A 21,890-nucleotide genomic window follows, 5' to 3' on the forward strand; every position below is an offset into this window, starting at 1 on the left:
TCTGATTGTGCAACTAGTGAAGGACTCTCAGTTTGAGCAGTGAGGGCTAGCGATGTTTTTTGAGACCAAAAAAGTGTCAGTCTACCTCTTAGGAAATTGTTGTGTTTAGGCATATTTTAGTTCTTCTGTGTACAGTGCCTCAGCAGCTGTGCTCTAGGCACATAATGAAGATTTATATAATCCCTAGGGGATTCTACCCCTTTTCTGAGTTCTCATAATTCTTAAACTGGAAGATGAGAATTTTCTGGGGGGAAATACAGAGGAGCTCTGCTGTCATACAAGGGCAGCAGAAATCTAGAGTTGCTCTAGCCCACCTGGTCCCTGGTAGCTCTGGTGTTATTTCTGCCTCCTCAGGAAAAGTGAACAAGCAGTTGAAGGAAGAGAGTGAATGAAATCTTTTTCAGGAAACCCTCTTGCACTGCAGGTTGTTCCAGACGTGGTAATGCAGCCTCGCTGTGTTCTCCAGTCAGTTCCAATCATTAAATTCCTGCAATTGTCTTTGATTGTCAGAGCCACACTTTTCACAGCTTCTGGGGTCTTTTTATATCTCTTTTGTTGCTGTTGGTACAAGACAAACTGGCATCTTAGTACCAGTACCACTGTTTGCAAAAGAACATTTTAATGGCTGTTGTAATCTTGTGTGAGATTACAAGGGATTAAGCTGTGTATATATAAACTCTTGTTTTGAGTTGCTGGCAGCTTATGCCTTAAAACTCAACAACATGAAAATGAAATCTGGGAGGATGTGGGTGCTATGTCTGCATTAAATTTTTTTTTTTTTATTATTTTATTTCATTTATCAAGCATACTTGGGAGAAATGTATTCTTTTTGCATCTCAAAGTCCTACTCTAAAGGATTGGGTCTGAAACCTGGATGTAGTGAGGATTTCATTTTGCTTTTAAATAGGCTTAAAAATGTATTGAACAATAAGAACAACAAAAAAAACCCAACCGAACCAAAAAAAAAAGGAAAAATGGCAAGGCAGCTGAAATGCACCTGGCATAATATAATGAAGGTATTTGAATTGTAGTTTGTAAATAAACACTGATTTTTGTAATTACTCAGAAGTTGTCAGCTGTAAAACATTATGTCTGTATTTGAAGATTGTATATTTTTTTGAGAGGTAGTAAATTAATTTACTTTAGCAGGAACTGTGTATTTATGGAGTAAGAGTAAAATGACAGCACTCTGAACAGTACCCCTTGCTTTCTCAAAAGTAAGCAGTTATTTGAACTAAATTTCCATATACAGATGTTAATATTGACTTTAAAAGTTTAGCTGTTACTTTATTATTTTCAAAGTGCAAAAAATATATTTTAGAACCAGGTTAGAGAACTAGGTAAATTACATTACTAGCTAATCAACTAGTGAAGCGTTAATTAAGATATTGACAGAAAGGATTATCACCATCTTAAATGCCTCTAAATCCGTGGGAAGGTAGATTGCAAAGTGTATCTGTGTTATAATAATTGCGTATGTAGTTCTAAATCTTAGCTGTAATAACTGGAGGCATTACAGCAAGAGTAAAGGCTAATCCCTCCCTGGCTGGTACAGAGAGTTGCGTGGCAGGATCTGTCCCGCTTGGCTCTGCTGCCTCTCTGCTCTCGGTGGGAGAGCTGGGCTCACTCTGGCTGCTGCCAGGTAGTAATTGCACGTTGCCATCAGAATCGTGATTCTCAGATTCATACCTTCCCACTTTGGTTCCAGTGATGTTCCCTGTTGTCTGCTCTCAGCTGCCTCGTGCAGAACACCACATGTTGTACCAGCGGATACAAGTGTTTATTTGCCAAGATACACTTTGCTTTCTGTACTTGTCCTTTTCTCTAATTATGCTGAAGATTTTAGTCCCAGGCCAGTAAAACTCTCATTTTGGAGTTTGCTTTATTCCTGCTGCCTCTTCCCCTTGCTCACCGTGGCAGGCTCCAAACCCGCTGCAGTCCATGGTCCGGTGGTGCTGCCTCGGAGCTCAGTCCCAGCCTGCTCAGACCTAGGGGGTGGTGGGGAGTGTTACTGAGCAACCCTGATTTCATGTTTCCATGCCAGTGCAGTTAAGCCTGTACATATGTTCAGCCTCCAATGTAAGAAGCTGCCTCGATTTCAGTGGGACGTGCGTAATCACATCCTTATGTGTTTTGTAGGACTTTATACCCACTGAATGCAAATAGACGCTATGGAAGTAGAGAGCGTGAGTGGCCACACATGTGCTGTTAAATTTGCTTGTAATCCTGTGATTTGAATTCTGAATACAGTCACTACCAAGTGCCTTTTCCATATTGCTGAGGTATTTTGGTTTAGACTCCATTTTTTATTTTTGTGTCAACCTGCATTTTCTTCTTCGTTTGATCAGTCCTCCACTGTGTTCAGGAAGGATATTTCCACTACCCAGCAGACGAAGCTATAAATCCCCAAAAATTTACAAAATTTTTTTGTAAGCAGTCAGCACCTGCTAGGTTTGACCATCATTTTCTGCTTACAAACTATCGGCTTACTTACTCCATGTTGCAATAAAAAAGTAGCGGTAAGTGTTTACAAACTACCACATTTGAGAACTGGACCCTTAGGATTGAGTATGCAAAATCAGCTACTGCAGATACCATTGTGTTTAAATTCCGTAAGGTTTTTAGGATTTTTTTATGGCTTCCTTAAGGACTGTAACACTGCTGGGTTCTCTTACACAACACTCGATCAAGGTGACGATGATGCAACCAGATACCCTGGCATATTTGCGATAGCTGTGGATAGAGGATCTCACATAACTGGTTCTGAGTGCTTTGGTATGTTTTTCTTTTTGGTGATAACACAGTTAAATTTTATGGGAGACTTGAGATTTTTTTTTCACCCAAATGGCCACTGGGGTGACCCAACATGACTTTCTGTAGTATGTATATTGCACAGATTTATGTAGCTCTGATGTCTCTTTAATCACTGCCCAATTTAGATCTTAGACATTCTTGTTGTTTATGCATAACAGCCCTTTCAAGTGTGACCTTTCTGTTGGTATGTATGTTGGGAACAAAAGAAGAATTTCAGAACGGACAGCCTTGCCATAATGAGTCATTATTTCTTAAAAACACAGCCACTATCTTAAGCAAATGTCATAATATGTATTCTGTGGTCAGCAGCAATTTGAACAAATTAAGCTGCATTCCACACTAAAACACTGGTGTGCTAATACAAGAAAATGATTGTTCTGGTTGTTTCTGTGGGATTTTTTCACTGTTTTCTGTCCAGTCAGGCAAGTTCTCCCACATTACTTGGGAGATGAAAAGTGACTAGGTTTGAAATAAATCAACCTAATTTTACACAAATAAGCAAAACACATTCAACAACTGGGAATAAAATACATTTTGCTCAGTGGAGATTTGTTGTTTAGGTAAGATTAGGTTTAGGTGGCGTATGTTTCATAATTATTTATCTGTAGATTTCCATCTCGTATTTAAGTTCATCAATGACTGATGAAATGCTGTTCCATTGCATCAGCTGAAAGCTCTTTGTACAGCCAGCCTAATCCACAAATTTTACTTTCGTGACTTGTGTTGAAATAACAAATCTCATTGTGTAAAAGCCCCTGGGAACATAACCTCAAATAATCTTTGTTACCACCTTGAAATGGCTTCCTAGAGTCATGAACACCTGTGGGAGTTCTGCTGACCATTTAATCTCGTCAAGGAAACTGCTGGGATACAAAAGTGCATATAAAGTGTAAACTGCTGCAGCTTCTCAGTTAAGCTGAGGTTTCTGTATCAGTTAGGGTGCTGCAGCAGCCCTCCTGTTCTCTTCATTTGTCATGAAACACTGAAGTTAACAGAAAACCTGTAGTTAAATTTAATTGGGATTACAACTTCACCGCACTCCCTTTCCCGTACGATCCTATGATTCTGTGTACTGCAGCCTCGTGAAAACATAAGTCACAGGACATAAGTAATATTGCAGACGTGTAAGCAAAAGTTACACCTAGATGGTGATCCTGCTGATGTGGATGGAGTAGCACACAAGGCAGGGATGGTCTGCACAAGTTCTGTTCATGGCATCCGTTTGCAAGATGAGATCGTTCTGTGCAACGCAACAGCCATCTTCATAATCCTATGTTACAAACGAGGTTTTAATGCTGAAGAGCAACTCTTAAGAAAACACAAAGGGATTTACCTAAGAAATAATTTTTTTATAAAGTAGAACAAATTGTTACATAGTATAATGAACATAAATCTGGAAAGATTAAGTAATTATAAAGGTTCAATCTAGGAACCTCTATCAAGATAGCTCTGTAGGGACATTTTTGGTAGTTCTTACCTCTGTCAAACTCAGATCTAGGTTTGCTTGCTTTTTTCTTTAAAAGGCAAGCCATTTATTCCTCACAAGAACCTTCACGGAGCAAAAACCTGATTCTTATAGTCATACATAATGCATTTATAATGTATGTCACCTGGAAGTGCTCAAGAGTCTGCACTATATTATCCCTTGTGTATGTCTTTCACAGAGATACTCAGTCTAGGTTTTTTTTTTTTTCCCTTGCCATGAATCAACCAAGTTGTAAATAAATCATGCTCCTTTTCCATTAAACCCAAGGCAGCAGACATATTAATGCTTAATGAAATGCAGGGCCATCCCATGCAGATCACACGTACGGGATCATGTGTTGTGGCGCAGCACCAGCTCCTACACTCGTTTCCTGTTCTCCAGTGATTCTGGGTGAACACGGTCTCGTGGATTTCGCTGGCGTTACTCATAATTAACCACGCTAAAAACAGGGCAGCAAAATAAAGGGACGTCACACGAGCTGTGCCAAACCCCCCGTCTCACAATCCCCCTCCCTCGCCAGCAGCGCCCCGGTCCCGCACACACGGTGATTCCACAGCCTGGCTCCAGACGCCGATGCGACATTTTTAGATTGCTGCCTCTAAATAAATCTCAAGATATTTTTTTTTTCCTTCGATGTTCCAGTTAATTTCAAGGACACCGCCGGCCCGAGACTCCCCCGGCGCCGCCCCCGAGCGGCCGGGCCCGCCGCGCACCTGCCGCCCTCGCTCCCCGCGGCCGGGGCGGTCCCGGGCGGGGGGCACAGAGCGCTCCCCCCGCTCCTTCCCGCGGGTTCCCGTCACGTTCGAGCCGCGGCCTCGCTTGTTTTCGAGCGGCCCGACCGCGGGCGAGGACCGCCCGCCCCGGGGGGGAGCGAGGGCGTTCCCGGGCTGGGCCCGCCCGGCTTCCGTCCCAGCTGGGCCCTCCCCGCCGCCCGCCCCGCCCCGGCCGTGGCGTAGCCGGTCCCGGTTCCCGTGATAACCGCGAGTGGGGCCGGCACCGCGCCGGGCGTGTGCGGAGCGCGGCGGAGCTGCAGCGCCATGGGGGAGGCGGCCCGGGCCCTGCGCTGCCCGCAGTAGAGCCGCCGCCCGGAGCCGCGGGAGCCATGGACAAAGCGGACAAGGTGCGAGGGCACCGCGAGCGGCGGCGGCGGGGAGGGCGGCGGGCAGGGCGGCGAGCGGAGCGGCGAGCGGAGCGGGCCGGGCCGGGCCGTGTCGGGCCGTGTCAGCCCGGCCGGGCCGGCGGCGGGGTTCGAGCGGCGGGCACGGACGGCAGGGCGGGGCGCGGCCTGCGGGGGGGCCCGGGAGCGGCCGTGAGGGGCCCCGGGACCCGCCCCGGCCGGGAGCGGCCCTCGGGAGGGGCGGGCAGCGCGTCCCCCGGCCGGGACCGGGAGCCCGGGCTGTGTCCGACACCTCCCCGGGCGGGAGGCTCGGGCCGCGCCCGGCCCGGCTGTCCCCGGGAGCGGCTCCCCTGGGAATGCCAAGGGAATTCCGAGCCCCGTTTTGCTCTTCTCCGTCCTGGCCCTTCGGGCTTTGTTTGGAGCAAACTGCAGTTAGCGACGTTTAGTCTAAACCTGCTTGGTCATTAGGAGAGACTTGGTTTCTTGAGGAAGAAACAGGTTTCTTGGTTTCTTGGGAACTTTGCAACGCAAGTGAGGTGTCATTCTTGTTGAAATGCTGTAAATGTCAGGTTCGGGCTGAAGTTTTCAGTGGTAGGACGCAGCTGGTGATGGTCGAGTGGGAGAGAGGTGGGTACAGCTCACTAATTCTACAGGTCGTGTTGTTTTTTTCTTTTTTTTTTTTTTTTCTTCTCCTCCCAAGTATAAACTCAGCTTTGCTGAGGTAATCAGTTTGAATTATTCTTAAGACCAGATGGGGTATGAAGAAATCTAAGCTGGGCCTTAAGAGTTTGCTTGGTTTGTTACATGTGTGCAATAGCACAGTTCATCATCAGGAGGTAGTTCTAAAAACTGTATCTGAAATGAATGATGTCATCCCTAACAGCCTGATGTTATTTTTAAGCTTCTGTTTCAGTAAAATGCGTTGAAAATTCGTGAATTACAGCTCTTTGTTTCCTAGTTTTCAGCTTTGGCATCTCCAGGAGTTCTAATAGTAGGGTTAAGGAATAAAATAACACAGGCTCCTGTAGCGAAGTAGGTAATGACTAATAATGTACTCTGTAAAGATACACTGCTTTTCATTTTGTACATAATGTCTAAGGAAGTTAGTGAGCAGTGTATCTAATAATACTATGGCTCCCACTGTGGCATTCTTAGTGGCCTTTCTGGTGTTGTAATGATTTTAAATTGATTTTTTAGTGCTTTTTATTTACCTTCATTTAGAAAAACTAACCTTATTCTGTAAAATTCACATCAGTCCATTCTGTAGTATTTTATGCTTTAAAATGTTGGGGTTTGGTGTGATTTCTATTTTTTTTTACACCTTTTTTTCATCTGTAATTACTGCTGTAGTGCACTTGTGAAATATTTATTCCTTGTTGTTTGAGCTCTTCACTACTGGAGGTTCACACGCATGCATTCATCAAACCATTCTCTTAGAATTTGTTCAAAATAGTTTGTGAAGACTGAGAGTTGTTGTGTTATTTACAGTGCAGAGTGTTGACTCTTTGATTGTCTAAAATAAGTGCAGGTTTTTGACTTGGAGGTGCAGTAAAGCTCTTTGAAGCAGGAACCATCTTCTTGTTTACTCTGTTTGCAGCATATCTGGTCCTGTTGGTTCCTTAGCCACGAGTAAGGCTTCTAGGCAGACAAATAATTAATACCTTATGAGTTTCTAATATGATCCAACTATCTTGTTGCTTTTGTCTTCTCATTATACAGTAGCATCTTGATTAGGAGATCCCTAAATGCTTTGGGTTTGAACCCTTTGTGCTGTAAGAATTGAATGTAATCTCCTTCACCAGTGTAAGTGTTTGGTAAGGTTGCATCAGTTTTGGGAGCTGTTTCACTTTTTTTTTCCTTTATTTGGGCTTCTTTCTTCACCTGTATTGCATGACATCTGATAAATGAATATTAAAGCATGCAGATGTGTGTTAGCAGGACTTATTCTCTCCTCCCCTTTCCCTCAGAATGCTCTCTCAGGCACAGTGTGGTAACTGTTCATGCTGATAGGAATAACTCCTGTGGAATCCCGAGTATGAGCTACCAGGACTGAGGTACTGTGGTAGCATGGGATTTCAGTGGTATTTTGATGGGGAAACGGAGTTTTGTGGTGTTGGCTCAGCAAATCAGTATGAGATTTCATGTAACAAGATCATTTGGACACCTAAATGACAGAAAAATATCACTTGTTGAGTGCCCTTCAGGTTTCTGTTGCTTAAATCCTGGTGTGACTTCATTTGTTATAATATGCTCAGTGATATTTTGGCAGCTGATACAGACAAAACCAGAAGAAAGCTGTTTAAAAACGATTTGTTTTATGATAGGAATTGTTCTGATTTTTGTAGTGGGTGTGGAAGTTTACTTCTGTCTACACCAGAATGAAACTGTTCCCATTAAAAAGCATATGGGTTTCAGCAGTTAAGTGTAGGTTATTTTCCCACTAGAGGAAAAATTCCACATATGACCTACAATACTCTTTCTGTTAAGCAGAATATGGTAGAAAACTAAAGAGAAGCAACTTCTCTCAAAGGTACTGCCGTGCTTTGATTTTTCTCAGTGTACACTTTTGTCTTGCCCCGTGATTAAGACGTTTGGTTCCTTTAGTGCAGTTGAGAAATCAGGTAAAGTTGAGAAATCCGTGACCTGTGTTTTGTTTTAGTATTGCTTAAAGACAGCCTGTTCTGCTTGTCTCTGCTATTCCTGACCGTTCAACAGGTGGCTTGATAATATGGTTGCCATAGGAGAAGATCTGGATCAATGTTTTGTGCTCTTTGTCCTGTCCACTTTCCTTTTGTGTTTCTTACCCATGGTGGATTTTTCAACTGAGGCGAGCTGGAAAATGTCAGTTTTCCCGTTCTGTGCATTTTGCGTGTTGCTTTCTCTTGAACCTTGAAAGTGCAGAACAGTTTGGGTTTTGTGGGAGTTTTGTATGGTCTCCTTTTAAAGTGTTCTCTGGTGAATTTAAATGTTATTGATATGATTCCATGAAAACCTTCTTTTTGATCACAAATGTATTTATCATTGACTAGTTTGTGGAGATCAGAAAACTGATTTACGTAGGTAGTTTGGATTAATCCTTTTAGAACACTGTCTACAAAGCATTCAAATATTACTATTTCACATGGATAGGTTTAGAAGTTTGTATGTACTGTTAAATGCTGTAAAGTAAGTGAAGAAGATCATGTTGGTAGCTTTTTTGTCTTTGGACAAGCTTTCATAACTATAAACACAAAATTTTATTTTCCTCCTTTTTTTTTCCTAGAATATTCTGGTTTTGGGTTTAAGCATGCCAACTTGTCATGTTGTGCCACTGGTTTGTTTCTTATGTATGGATAAAAAAGTTAAATATTTAGCTTTATTACTTTCTGATCATGGTACTTTCTTCTGTTCGAGGGAAGAGAATTATGCATGATTCCCTTATTATGAGCTGAGGGAAAAGGGAAAGACTCACTTCATAGTGTATTTCCTTTAAGTGCTGTGTTGAAATGATTGTGTTAAATGTAAATAGGGAGGATTAAATTTTGTGCTTTGTTAAATGGCCTTCTGCTGGTGCTTCCAGTCCAACTGCATATTTACCATTCCCGGAGTATCTGCCACTTAGAAGCAACTAATTATAGAAACAATGACTTCCATATTTGTAAAGTTTATCTTAAAATAGATGAACTGTGACTTGCCTTACTACTAACATGGCTTTTAAATTATGAAATGCAAAATTCAAAAGCAAGATTGTTTTTCTGGGGAAAAAAAAAGTTGAGCATGTTTTTATTTTACATTTGTGATGAGACTTCTTGTTTCCAGACTTTGAGACAGTAAACCAGCTGATTTTATTATAGCCCTCTGAGATGTGGCATCTGTGTCTCTTTTCTCACCCTGTGAATGGTAAGATTGATATCTAAGTGTTCTCCAAGACAGCAAGCTGACAGAGATCCCATTTAATGGAAAATGCTGAATGTCATTAAGCTACAATGAACAACAACTTTTCTAAGATTAAACGTACAGTGCTATAACTATAGGACAAAGTTTACCAGTCTGTTCCTGCTTGTGTCATCCTCTGTCTTTGCAGCTGTTGAGGACCACAGTAGCTTTTATATAGGAAACAAAGGAGCTCTTCAGTATATATGCTGTCTTGAAAGACTTGTAATTGTTGGACTGAAATATGTAATGAGCTACTGCAAAACGTTTTGTAAATTGAAACGAGGGATATCTACAAAAGAGACTTCTGTCTAAGTCTTGGTTTCTTTTGAAGGGGTGTGCTTCCATTAATAGGCAGCTGATTGAAAATCTGATGTTTCAGCATGACTTAAATTTATATTTAGAATCGGGTTTGGTTATCAAAGGTCAATTTCAATAAAGTTTTGTTTAGCTTTGTGATATGAAAGGTTGAATAAACATGAAAAAGCTGCTCTCCAAAATAAAATCAAATTTGATCTTTCAGCATTTTCAGTGTTTACTTTTAGATTGCCTGATCAAAATTGCCTGTTACTTTTCATTAAGGTCTGACCTTGCATTTACTGATGCCAGTGGCAAAGTGCTAATTTTTTTAGAGGGTACAGGCTAAAATAAATCTCAGTGCTGTGGGAGCAATTAGAGTTCATCTGGTATCACAGGTGCTCTGTTGTTAGGATTAGGGAAAGTGAGGCGCCTTCCCCCAAATCCTTTAGTGTGTGACAAATCTTTCTTGTCTCTGTGGTTACAAACCAGTGGCCTGATAAATCAGTGCTGCTTGTGCCACTTGTCACTCTATTTGTCCTGTGTGGGTGAAGTCTTTGAGAAGTTGTGCCCATATATTTACATGCACTTTGTTTTAGGCACTTTTTGTTTCCTTCTGAAACAAAAAGCTATTCTGGAGTTTGTGTCATTTGTCACTGGTTGGAGTCTTAAGCCTATCAGGGTGGTATTGAACAGTCAAACCCACCACCAACACACTGTTTATTTGGCATTATTGTTTCTCTATCTCCCCAAAGGAGCGCAGAGACAACCTGTTAAAGGAAATAGGAAGTTTCAGTAGGAGATCTCTTGCTTGTCCAGTGAAATGAGAAATTAGCAGCACTTTTACTTACGACTAAATTGATTTCTTTGTTTTGTTTTTTCCCCGCTTTTTCTCTTTGCTCTGTGAAGGGAATGTTATTTCTGTTGTTCTGACAACATAGTGGGTGCCAGGAGGGCTCAGCTGCATCTTATCAAATACAGGAGTTACTTTGCTGTTTGTCTTCACCAACCCTTCCTCCCAGCTGAGAAATCCGTAGTCCTAAGCTAATCTGCTTAGATAACTTTGGGCAAATAACTTAGCATTGCTCTCTTGTTTCCCCTCACTCTTCCAGTGATAGCACTGGCCAGCTGGGAAATGTGCTGGAGTGTCTGGGCAGTCACCCTGCACAGTTAATTCTGTTGATGGTTTGGTTTGGTCAGCAGGCTGAGCTGACTTAGTACATTTGTTTCCCCTTTTTGCTTTAAGTTCCACTAAGTTTACTGCCCTCCTCTGAAGACACATCCTGTGTAAAACACAACTGTTGGAGTATTTTTGAAAGACTGGTAAAATACTATACAGAAGCAATACAGTGAAGTTATGAAGTTAATTTGGTTTAGTTGGTAATACACTTGAGCTGTCTGGTTTTTACCCCAGGGTGGAAATGGGGCCTTGTCTAATGAATGTCTGAGTTATGCTGAGGATTGCATGTTTTCTGCTTGCAGAATGATTTTGAAATGCTTGTTTTAAGGTTTTTAAGTTTTCAGTTGCTGTTTCAGTTGCTGCAGATTAAAATGCAAAATCTAAAAAAGAGGTTTACCCTAAATTCTTTTCTTTGCCGAAACAAGTTTCTTGAAAGGATTAAAAAAAACCCAACCTCCACCAACCAAACAAACCTGTAGGTGCAGACTAAATTGCACAAGAAAATAGTGCTTAAGGTATGATGCACATAAAACGTTGTGAAATGCAGTTTCTATGCCTTTAAATAACAGATACTCCAAGTTCTGTAAGCGAAAAAAGAAATTAACTTTCAAATGCACCCATATGTGTTTATGATTGCAGGATATGCTGTGTCTTTATCATTATTGGTGAGCTAAACTTGTTACGAGCTGTATACAGAAAAGGGTAATTAAATACATCACCTAATTGCTCTGTCATAGCAATAGTAATCATTGCCTCTATAGGAGACTGGGCAACAGGAAAGGAAGCATTAAAGTTGTCTTTCTAGTTTGGGCATCTCTGAGTTGTTTGAACCTAACAAAATCAAGCAGAATAATTTAAATTATTTTCCTAAACTTGTCAAATTACGTGATAAGAGTGTTGTGTGTTTCTGTAATAAATTTGGAAAAAAAATAAAAACACCCCTGACAATCCCTTTTTTTGCTGGAAAGATTTAAATAAATCAAATTTTATCCAATCTACCTTGGATGTAAAAGTAAGGTAGGGATTATCCTCACAAATTGACAAGAAATACTTGGCAGCCTTGCAGATGGGTTTCATCTCCTGCTCACAGCTCCTGCTTTGATCAGGATACTTGATGTCAAAGACTATTCACTCATAATTCTGAGTGATGATGGAGTACAATATCACAAAAATCATTGTAATGAGACCATTGTGCAAGAGATCTGTCAATAAAGGATGATTTTAGTATTTCCATGTCCATCTCCCAAAATTATATAGGGAAAGAACAGAGAACCACACAGGAAAGTTCTTTAAAACAGGGAGTTTTGTCCCAACCTGAATTACAAATAGAATGTTTAAACTATTTTCTGAGCCAGTACTAAGGTTTATTTTTAGTATCTTGGCTAAAGTTCACTTGACATGTTGTGGGCACATAGTGACCAGCAGGTTAGGGATAGTTTGACAGTTTTCAGTGTTTATAAAGCACTCATCCTGGTTTTACCCTTGCATGTTCTATGGGTGAGACAGCCTTGGTGTGTTCCTTTAATGCTTGTACCATCTCGTTTTGTAGGCCAGCCCAGAACTGAGCCTATTCTCAAGCAGATGTTTTTGCCTGACGATCTTGAAATAGCACGAAAAAGAGATTTTGGGGAGGGGTTTCAGCGTTGGTGTTTCTGGTGCTTGTTCCGCGATCAGTGTACACAGGCACTTTCTGTCATGGAGAGCCTTTCCCCCGGTGCCGTGCTGACGATGCCGTGCAGGTTTGCGGAGGGGCGGGAGCTGCGGGATGTGCCGAGGGCAGGGGGGAAGCTCTGGATGCAGCTGCGGGTTGGGTTGTGCTGCACGAGTTCGATGCTGCAGCTGCTGCCCCATAGCTTTTCCTCTCAGTGGAACTCCAGGAGCTGGAAAAGAGTTACTGTAAAGGAAAGGAATGTTTGCCTACTACCTAATGATAAAGAAATGTATTTAAGTATTAATAAGGTGATTTTTTTCTCTCTAACGCAGAGCTGGTTGCGCAGCAGATATTGATACTTGTGTATTCATGCTTACAGAATCCTGGAATGGTTTGGGCTGGGGAGGGACCTTAAAGATCATCTAATTCCAAACCTCTGCCATGGGCAGGGACACCTTCCACTACACTAGGTTGCTCAAAGCCCCATCCAACCTGGTCTTGAACACTTCTATGGATGGGGCATCCTTCCATGCATTATATTCCATATGTATCTCCATTTTATAGCCATAAGCATTTTCAGAACAGTCATTAATAAATCCTTTTCTGACAAGAACAGTATCTGTTATCACCTTCAAAGACATGTATTATTTTCCCCTGGCACTCTTAACTCCACTTTTATCCATTTTTTTTTTTTTTTTTTAGATGTTTGGTTTCATCATGATTGCTACTAGAACTTCACTTCTCTTTACTACAGTTTTATCCTTAAATGACTGATGTTGTTAGGAAATAAACATATCAAAGACTAGTTTTGTTGGAAGGGATGTTTCTGCTTTCCTAGCACACTTCAAAAAGTCCCAAGACACAGAACCTTCTCAAGAAATGGTTAGAAGTAGTCATGGACTCCACACTTGATGAGTTTTGTGTGTTTCTCCCCATGTTGTGTAATTTTTTTCAATTCTCAATTCAGTTATAAACAAGCTTTGGTCTTGGTCACTGTGGCTTGCAGAATGTCCCACCATCAAAGTTGTTAAGGATGTGACTTTGATCTCAGTACTCGAGGACATCCTGCAGACAGTGGTCTCCTATCCCAAACAATATTTCACTTAGAAAGTTTTCTCCTGTGTTTTTAAAGCTCACCTTAGTGAAGTGCACAGCATTTGGGAAAAGTCAGTTATGTTTAAATAGGAATTATTTGGTGAACTCCTGTTTACAGGAAATGGGTAAAGGTGAAAATTGAGGTATCACTGCATAAAATCTCATGAAAGAATTATGAATTAGCAAATTTGGTAATGGAAGGGTAAAGATAACGAGACAGACGCTGTATATAATAGCACCTTCTGCAAGAAAAGTTTGATTTCTCTTATACAGGTCATCCAAAAAGCTGTTATAGAATGACTGACTGTTTCACAGTTACTTAGTTTGAATGTCATATTTGGAGTTAAAACGAATGAATTGAGCAAAATTTTGGGATTAGCATTTGAAATTGTCGGGGAATTCTAATATTACTATAATAAGTAATATGTATTGAAAATTATTCCTTAATATAAAAATAGAATGCATCAGTCACTGGTAGTTATGATGATTTAATACTGCATATAATACTTATATGAAAATTAGGGAGCTTTTACTGTCTCAACAATGTTTTTTCCTCTCCCCTTCGTAGGAGATGACAGCAAAGTACTTAAATACCAGCTGATTTTCAGCTCATTTGTTGAATTACAGTGGAACTTAGGGGTTTGGTAATTTACCTGATGATGATTCTACGTCTTGCTTAGTAATTAAACTTTCTCGTATGTAAGTGTGTCAGACTAACTAAACAAATATCCAGTACTTTGCATGAGCGGGTCTTGACCTCACTGTTTCTAGTTCAGTCTGATCCATTAAAGTACTTACTCATCAAGTAAAAGTAGCTTTTCTTACTCACTGGGACAACTGTGTTTTCAAAACATTTTTGGACTTGTCCCTCCCACCTCTTCCACCTCCTGCTGCTAAACCAATATGGGATCTTATTTCAGAAGAGTAAGTTTTGGGGGCTGAGAGATTCTGGTATTGGATGTAAGATTCTCTCTGGATTGTGGATGTGACACAGAACAAGGATCTGGACTGGGAAGGTGTGGGACTACTTGGCAGGATATTTTCAGAGCTCCCATTTAGCTCATGTGGTTGTTGTGCAGGTAGTAGCAAGGATGTGACTGTTCTCATCACATTAAACCTTCAGGCTCTCCTTTTTGTAAAATAAGAGCATGTGCTCATTCAGGTTACATGTTCCCTTTGGAATTCTTTCTTAGGCAGATAGAAGGAAAATTGTCCAGAATCCTTATCTGTTTAGAAAATCTTCTTTGGATTTGATACTCCATGAGGTAGTGAAGTCAGACAAATAGGATTAAGATGAAATCTTTGTTAAAAAAAATTATTTTCACCTGAATGGAACTTATAGTGGAATATAGAATTGAAGGTGCTTTGGGTCTGCAGTTGCCTTATTGAATGGAGTAGTTTTCATTGTTTAAGTACAGGATGCAGCTATACAGAACCAAAAGTGGGGGCAAAACCACCTTAAACTGAGGATACCTTCAGGATTGGGGGAGATACTCTTCTTTGAAAGCACAGTTTTTAAAACCTATTGCTAAACAGTCTTTAAAGCCTTCTTTGTGGCAAACTTTAGTCATAATCTTAAAACTTGAAAGTATGTTAAAATTATGCAGATGGAATGTAGGGGGGGTTCTTCTGTGATACACCATCTATTTTAGCAGAAAACCTATGGTTTAGTGCTGAAAAGTTTTTTTATAATTGCCTAGGAACACGGTCAACTTTGTAGAGCAGGCCAGGCATTACTACATCTTCCATATGTTGGTTGCAGTTCTGAAAGCCTACACAACTGTGCTCCACATACAGTGCTAATTTGACTTCTTTCTGTGCTCAGACTGGTATATCCTCTGCAAGATCTGAACTTCAGTCCCTTTTAAATTAATTAGTGTTTGTATTGCACTTGTAAAGGCTACCACAAATGCTAAATGCTGGTGATCTGTATTACACCCTGCATTGATTGGGAGGATGCAAGAAGCACTTGCCAACTGTTTTCCACCTCCTGTAGCCTTGTCATCCCTCTGCCTGCTGGTTGTGGTACTGAGTGTACAACTCCGTGAATCTAAACTTCCACGAGCAATTTATGATTGTATTTAATGAAGGCATTGTTTCTCTTCTCTTAAGAATGTCAAGCTGTCAGCTGAAGTAGAACCATTTATTCCTCAGAAGAAGGGTCCAGAAACACTAATGATCCCAATGGCGCTTCCCAACGACAGTGGAGGAATTAATGGCATGGAACCAACTCCAATTCCCAGCTACCTGATCACTTGCTATCCTTTTGTACAGGAAAATCAATCCAACAGGTAACAGTGGTTGTGCTCTTCATGGAAGATGATCTGTTTTTAAGTAAGTTTAAACTTCTGGTAGGCTTGAGAGGAGTCAATGGCTGTGGGCTGTATATTCTTCTTTTTTTATTCACGGTATTTAATTTTCTGACCCTTCATGTATGAGGATGAAATTTCTGTCTCTGGTCTCTTATTTTCTTCCCTCTGCTTTTCTCTATTCATATTCCTTGCTGCCCTTTCTTTCCTGGCTGCAGAGATCTGGTACAAATCCCTCCCAAAGTCACGTGCTGTGCTCTTGCATCTTGCAGGGCAGTCAGGGGGGCTGTGCCTGCGTCTCTGATACTGAATGAAACAAGGCTTTGGGTGTCCAGCTTGGGTCCTGCCATGGCAAAACTGTCTGCACTGACTCAGTACTCAGTGCAGCTGTATCCCCTTTTCTTCATGTAACTAAAATAGGCTGAGTTTAGGAACTTACATTTTAAGGAGGTGGTAAAGGTCTGAGTTTTCTTGAAGAGGGGAGGAACTTAGCAGTTGTCTTTCCTTTGGTTTTTTACAGACAGTTTCCACTGTATAACAATGACATCAGATGGCAGCAACCCAGCCCAAATCCTGCAGGACCATACCTTGCTTATCCTATAATATCTGCACAGCCACCTGTTTCTACAGAGTATACTTATTATCAGCTGATGCCAGCACCATGTGCTCAGGTCATGGGTTTCTACCATCCCTTCCCTGCCCCTTATCCTGCCCCCTTTCCAACAGCAAGTGCTGTAAGTACGGTTACTGCGGAATGCTCGGAGCGTCCCAGCCCGGCCGGCCAGGTCTTCCCACTGGCCAGTCAGAGGAGCAGGAGCAGCAACAGGGGACCAGCCATACAGAAAGTAAGTCTGCTTTTTAATAGGATAGGTAGTGTAAAGGAAGTGTCTTTGCACAGGAAGCATGTATCTCATTTGAGCCAGAGCAGGTGTGTCAGTACTGGAAGAAAAGTAGAGGGAAGGGTGGGCAGAAAAGGCATTATTCAGAGAGCAGAGTAACTGTCTACAGAGCTATTCTGTGGTAAGATACTTTGTGAGTTTATAAAGTGTACAGGTATGATGTGGGAGATTCCCACTGCCTCTCCGCTAGTGCCATCTGAGCTTAGAATTACTTCATTGGAGAACAGAGAAAGTATACCGGTTCTTTCTTTACCCTTTTTTGGTACTTTCACATCATAATGAACAGTTCATGTAGAAAGTAATGCAAAGAGGTTAATAAATTAAGTACTTTTATGAATATTTCCCTTCATCTCTTGTCTTCAAACATGTGGCTTCTGTAGAGGGCATTAGGACTTGTAATTGCTTTGTTTGATTACAACTGTGAAGTCAAATCATATGACTTTTTTGTGGCTAATATCTTAAAACAGCAACAGCAGTTACAGATGCACATAAAAAATAAACGTCCTCCAGTGAAAAATGTTGCCACTCAGAAGGAGACGAGTTCATCAGGTCCTGAGAACAGATCAAAGATTGTTTTGTTGGTTGATGCATCACAGCAAACAGGTAATTTGTTTCTTAAGTTCTGGGTGTACAGAATAAGTAGAACTACATGTCAGTTGCCATCTTTTCTAAAGGAGGGTGGACCTGGTTTAGACATGGCTTTTAAGAGAAGTCTTTGCAGATCAAAAGGATAATGAAAAAAGATGCTGATGGTTGCAGATACCTACTCAATATGTCACCTTATAATGCTGTAATGATATGGTACACCTGCAGAGACTTTGCCACTGTCAGAATCACTCTTCTTGAGGGAGTTGGTTATTATTAACAGTTGGACCTAGACATAATTTCACTTCAAGGCTGGTTTAATTTTATTAAAAGACTTTGGTATTTTCAATATGTTTTTATGATGTATAGGTTTTTCATGTCTTTTAACAATTCCTGCACAAGTAATTTTATTTTTATTGTTTCCTGAAGACTTTCCTTCAGATATAGCTAATAAATCACTTTCTGAGAGCGCCTCTACAATGCTTTGGAAATCAAAGGGCAGGCGCAGAAGAACCTCTCACCCCGCTGCAGAGTCCTCTAGTGAACAGGGAGCAAGTGAAGCAGACATTGACAGTGACAGTGGCTATTGTAGTCCTAAGCATGGCAATAACCAGGCTGCAGCTATGGCTTCAAGAAACACAGATTCTTGTGCAATGAATGTATGTAAACATAACTGAGTAACTTCACTGTATTTCTATCTGACAGGCTAATTAAAGTTACTAAAATATTTTTTTTTTCCTTTTCAGGTTGTAGAACCATCAATAAATGCAAGTAAGTATTGTTTTAACTGGTGAGCTGTTTTAAAATTTGAATGGGTCACATTTGTATTTTGGCTTTATACCACCTCTGCTCTACTTTACCTTGCTGTTCTAACTGCTCAGATACTTCTGAAGATGTGTCTTTACTGTGATTTCCAACCACCTTAACAAGACACCTCTTTCTGAAGTGTGTAGCTATCACTGATGGTGATGCAGCTGTCACTGACGGTCTGTCAATAGCTGCCTTCTTTAACAGATTAAAGCTTGAGACTCCAGTGCAAGCATTGAGACAAAGCTGTGCTTCTGTTGTGGTTTATCCTCAAGCTTTCTTACCCTGTTGGGCTGCAGTTCATGCCTGGGTAGTGAAAGACCCAAGGAGTTCTCACCCTATTTGAGAAGTACTGATAGTTTCTAGGAGCTTTAGAGAGGTACTGTACTATGAGCCAGTGTTCTGATCAGTCTGGTAGTAGCAGGTAATGCTGGTGGCTGCTATTTGTGACTGAACTGAAACTGGTGTGAATGTGCAGCTGAAATTTCCTTTGTCTGATGCTTCCTGACCATCAGTTGTTGGCAGTTTGAGTGTTCCATGAAGGCAGTTCTGCCCATGCCTAAAAACAGCTGCAGAAGTGAATGCTGTCACAGGAGAATTAGACTTTCTCAGAGAACTGTTTGTATAAAAATTATGTTCTGGCTCTGGTGGCATGTGTATCATTACGATACATTCTGCTGTATAGTCCAGATTTTCATAGATGGCACTTCTCTTTCAGCTGGTATAAGTTGGACTAATGTAAATTCCCAGGCAACTCAAAAAAAACCTTGGATTGAAAAAACTCAGACCTTTTCTAGAGGTGGAAGACAAGCTGAGCAAAGAAATAATCCACAGGTATGTTGTCTATGGTTCCAAACTCAAGTCTTTGGGGGGAGGGGTGTTGAGGTATCTGAAAATACAGAATTTGAAAGGAATTATAAAATTTACATACAAAGAATATATAGTAAAAACAGTGAATGAAAAGGGTAGAAACTCAACCTAAAAGTGCAGTTGAACATTTCAAACTTCTATGTTTTCTTGAGCTAGCTCTGTATCAATAATACATACATATACAGAATTAAACTTATTTGTCAGTCTTCTGCCAGTAGCCTGTTCTTTATATGTATCTACCTAGGACAAATGTATATAAAGTTGCATATATATTGCATATATAAAGTAACTTGTGAAATCAAGACTGTGTGGGTGTAGAAAAGTTAGTTCAGTTTTTGACCCACTCACACTTCAGAAAAAAAAAAAACACCTTAAACTTTCTAAAGAAAGATTCTGCTGTGATAGTGAACTAGAATTCTGTGTTCCTACTCCTGTTGTCTTTGAAACTTTTTTATAATTACATTAGCATACCATATTTTTAGCATTTTTATTATTTCTTAACAATTTAAAATCATTTTATTCTGTGAAACTTCCTTCAAGTGGGACAGAATTTCTGTAATTAGTATGAAAGGAGAAAGGAGAAGGTGGCCTTCCTAATTTTGATAGATTTTATTGGGGCAGGTGGTCCAGAGGGGGACAGAGAAGGCTGGAACATTTGCTTTTGTTAAAACATAGTTTTTGCTGGAATTCATTTATTGCAGACAAGAACTGCCAAGCTTGAAGTGAGAGCTTCATCTCAGATGAGCCTGTATGTGCAGACACACCCTGTTTAGGTTTTTAGAGGAAGCTGTTACATTTCCTTGAATCTTCCCACTTTGTGTCCACAGGTTTATTAAATCAAGAAGCCTGTGGATGCTTTTATCTGGCAGTGTAGCACTTCTGAATCTTTTTATAACCTGTAGTCAAAGCAGAGGCTTTAGAAGCCACTGTTGTTGGTTTGGGGCATTGGCAGAATAGGAAGAACCAGATTTGCTTTCATCCAGTCACAGTTTAGACTCCAAATCTGGCAGTTACTTTAGATACTTAAAAACAAAGCTGGCACAAAGAGTTTTAAATGAGGCTACCCCAGCCAAATTCACTGTACCTCAAGGCAGAATTGTCCTAGAAACTATTTTCCTTTGAAACTAAATTGTTACCAGGTCAGCAGGAAATTTTCTTGCAAAATACATGTTTAAATGTGAAATTCAAGTCATGCATTGGTTTCAGCCAACAATCTTGCATGTGGGTTTCCACCAACCTGTCACTTAATGAACAGAGGAATGTTTATAACACCATACTGATGTCTCTGATCCTCGGAGAGCTGTGTGCATGTGCAGTGTCATAGATAGCATGTTAAAAAGGCAATTACTGTATACAGAATAATTATGTAGTGGGAGAAAGTTCTTCTGAGTGATTGTGTTTACAGCCCGTTCCTCAGCATTCATTTCTGTTAAATAGTCACCAGCAACTCATGGGTTTCTTCATGTTGAGCCAAAAGAAACCTTTTTTTTTTTTTTTTTTTTTAAGTTAAAGATTTAGAGATGAAAACAGAGATACTGGTTTTGCCTTGAGGGGGAGGAATAATCTGATACTATCTGTAGAATGTTTGTGCACGTTTACAAAAAAAAAACCAACTAAAAAAAAACAAACCAGAAAACCTCCACCAAAAAAAAAAAAATCAAAACACCAAAGCACAGCCTAACCAATATAATTTCTTAAAAACTGTACCTAGTTGCTGACTGGCAGATGTGAGAGAGCTTTCCTGAGAGCTTTTTGTGCCCACACACACACCTTGGAAAACTGAAATTGCAAAATGCTGATGGTGTGTGTTACTCTCAGTCTGGTTTCAGATGCAGAGAGCACAGCACGTCTTCAGAAAGGAGGCAGAGTTTGCAGAAACGACACGAGAAGCCTCTCGCTCCCAGCCAGCCAGGCAGGGCAGAGCAGAGCCCTGAGCCTCTGTATTTCGAGGTACTGTTGGAGAGCTGGGTCTGCCTTGTAGTGGTGCCAGCTGGGTGCAGAATAAGGGATGTTCTCAAGGGGAAGCTGCAAAACATCTGGCTCCAAGAGGTGCATGGTGAAGTGCACTGATTTTAGATGATTCTTTCATCGTGTACAGACAGACTTGTGTTTGGGTGTTGGGGGAAGTGTAAGAATTTAGAACTATCTGTGATTGACAAATTAGATAAGCAGCTTTCGAGTGCTTTTTCTGTTCACTTGTGAAGAAAAATTCGTGTTCTGGTTTATCCTCCCCTAATGGTAATTGGATTTTTTTTCATATTAAAAACTTACTAATTGTTACTTTTGAAAAATGTTATTTGGACTCAGAAATACTTTGTTAATGTTTCATCATTTTGTACTTATGCCACTTTTAAGCCCTTCTAGCTTGTGGGACTTTGGGATTCAGTTCATTTTTCTACCTTAAACAGTTTCAGTTGATGCTTCTCAGGTGACTTTTGGTTCCATTCTTTTTATTCTTAATTTCTGTCTTGTTTAGGATGAAGACGAATTTCCAGAGCTAAATAGTGACAATGGCAGCAGCAAAAGTAGTAACATCCAGCAAAAGATTTCACCCAAAGTAGTAAGCAATTATTTTGTTTTGCAGAACATTTTTTTAGTAAATCTACTACAATACTTATAATGCAGTAATTGTGAAGATTATTGGGTATTTGCATTACCAGCCTTGAATACTAAAGATATGCCAGTTAAAATAAGTGGTGCAGGGAAAATGTCTTAAAAAAAGAACTGCTGGATTTTTGTCTGAGATCACAGACTTAGATCATAGAGTATCCCAAGTTGGAAGCCACTGCTACATCCTGATGCTCTGATACAGACTTCTCTTAAAACTGTGAAATTTTCAAATATGTAGTAATTTGGTGTCAATTTTTC

At 40.6% G+C, this 21,890-nt stretch overlaps 1 protein-coding gene across 2 annotated transcripts in view; it reads left to right on the forward strand.

Annotated features, from left to right (window-relative positions):
- The first annotated feature begins 5,013 nt into the window (after nt 1-5,013).
- The window catches only part of SECISBP2L (SECIS binding protein 2 like), a 29,879-nt gene continuing 13,002 nt past the window's right edge, over nt 5,014-21,890 (forward strand). The window contains exons 1-9 of one of the 2 annotated variants that reach the window (XM_027888961.1): nt 5,014-5,420; nt 15,665-15,843; nt 16,382-16,706; nt 17,228-17,363; nt 17,775-18,004; nt 18,092-18,116; nt 18,871-18,986; nt 20,841-20,972; nt 21,499-21,582. In XM_027888961.1, coding sequence (XP_027744762.1) covers nt 5,403-5,420; nt 15,665-15,843; nt 16,382-16,706; nt 17,228-17,363; nt 17,775-18,004; nt 18,092-18,116; nt 18,871-18,986; nt 20,841-20,972; nt 21,499-21,582 — 1,245 coding nt within the window. In that variant the 5' untranslated portion in view covers nt 5,014-5,402. Of the gene's footprint in view, nt 5,421-6,024; nt 6,045-15,664; nt 15,844-16,381; nt 16,707-17,227; nt 17,364-17,774; nt 18,005-18,091; nt 18,117-18,870; nt 18,987-20,840; nt 20,973-21,498; nt 21,583-21,890 lie in introns of those variants that run through there. The other variant, XM_027888962.1, reaches the window with a different exon arrangement.

Source organism: Empidonax traillii, unplaced genomic scaffold, assembly GCF_003031625.1.
Source record: "Empidonax traillii isolate 1590-97213 ecotype Southwest subspecies unplaced genomic scaffold, ASM303162v1 scaffold248:size1534464, whole genome shotgun sequence".
NCBI lineage: Eukaryota > Metazoa > Chordata > Aves > Passeriformes > Tyrannidae > Empidonax > Empidonax traillii.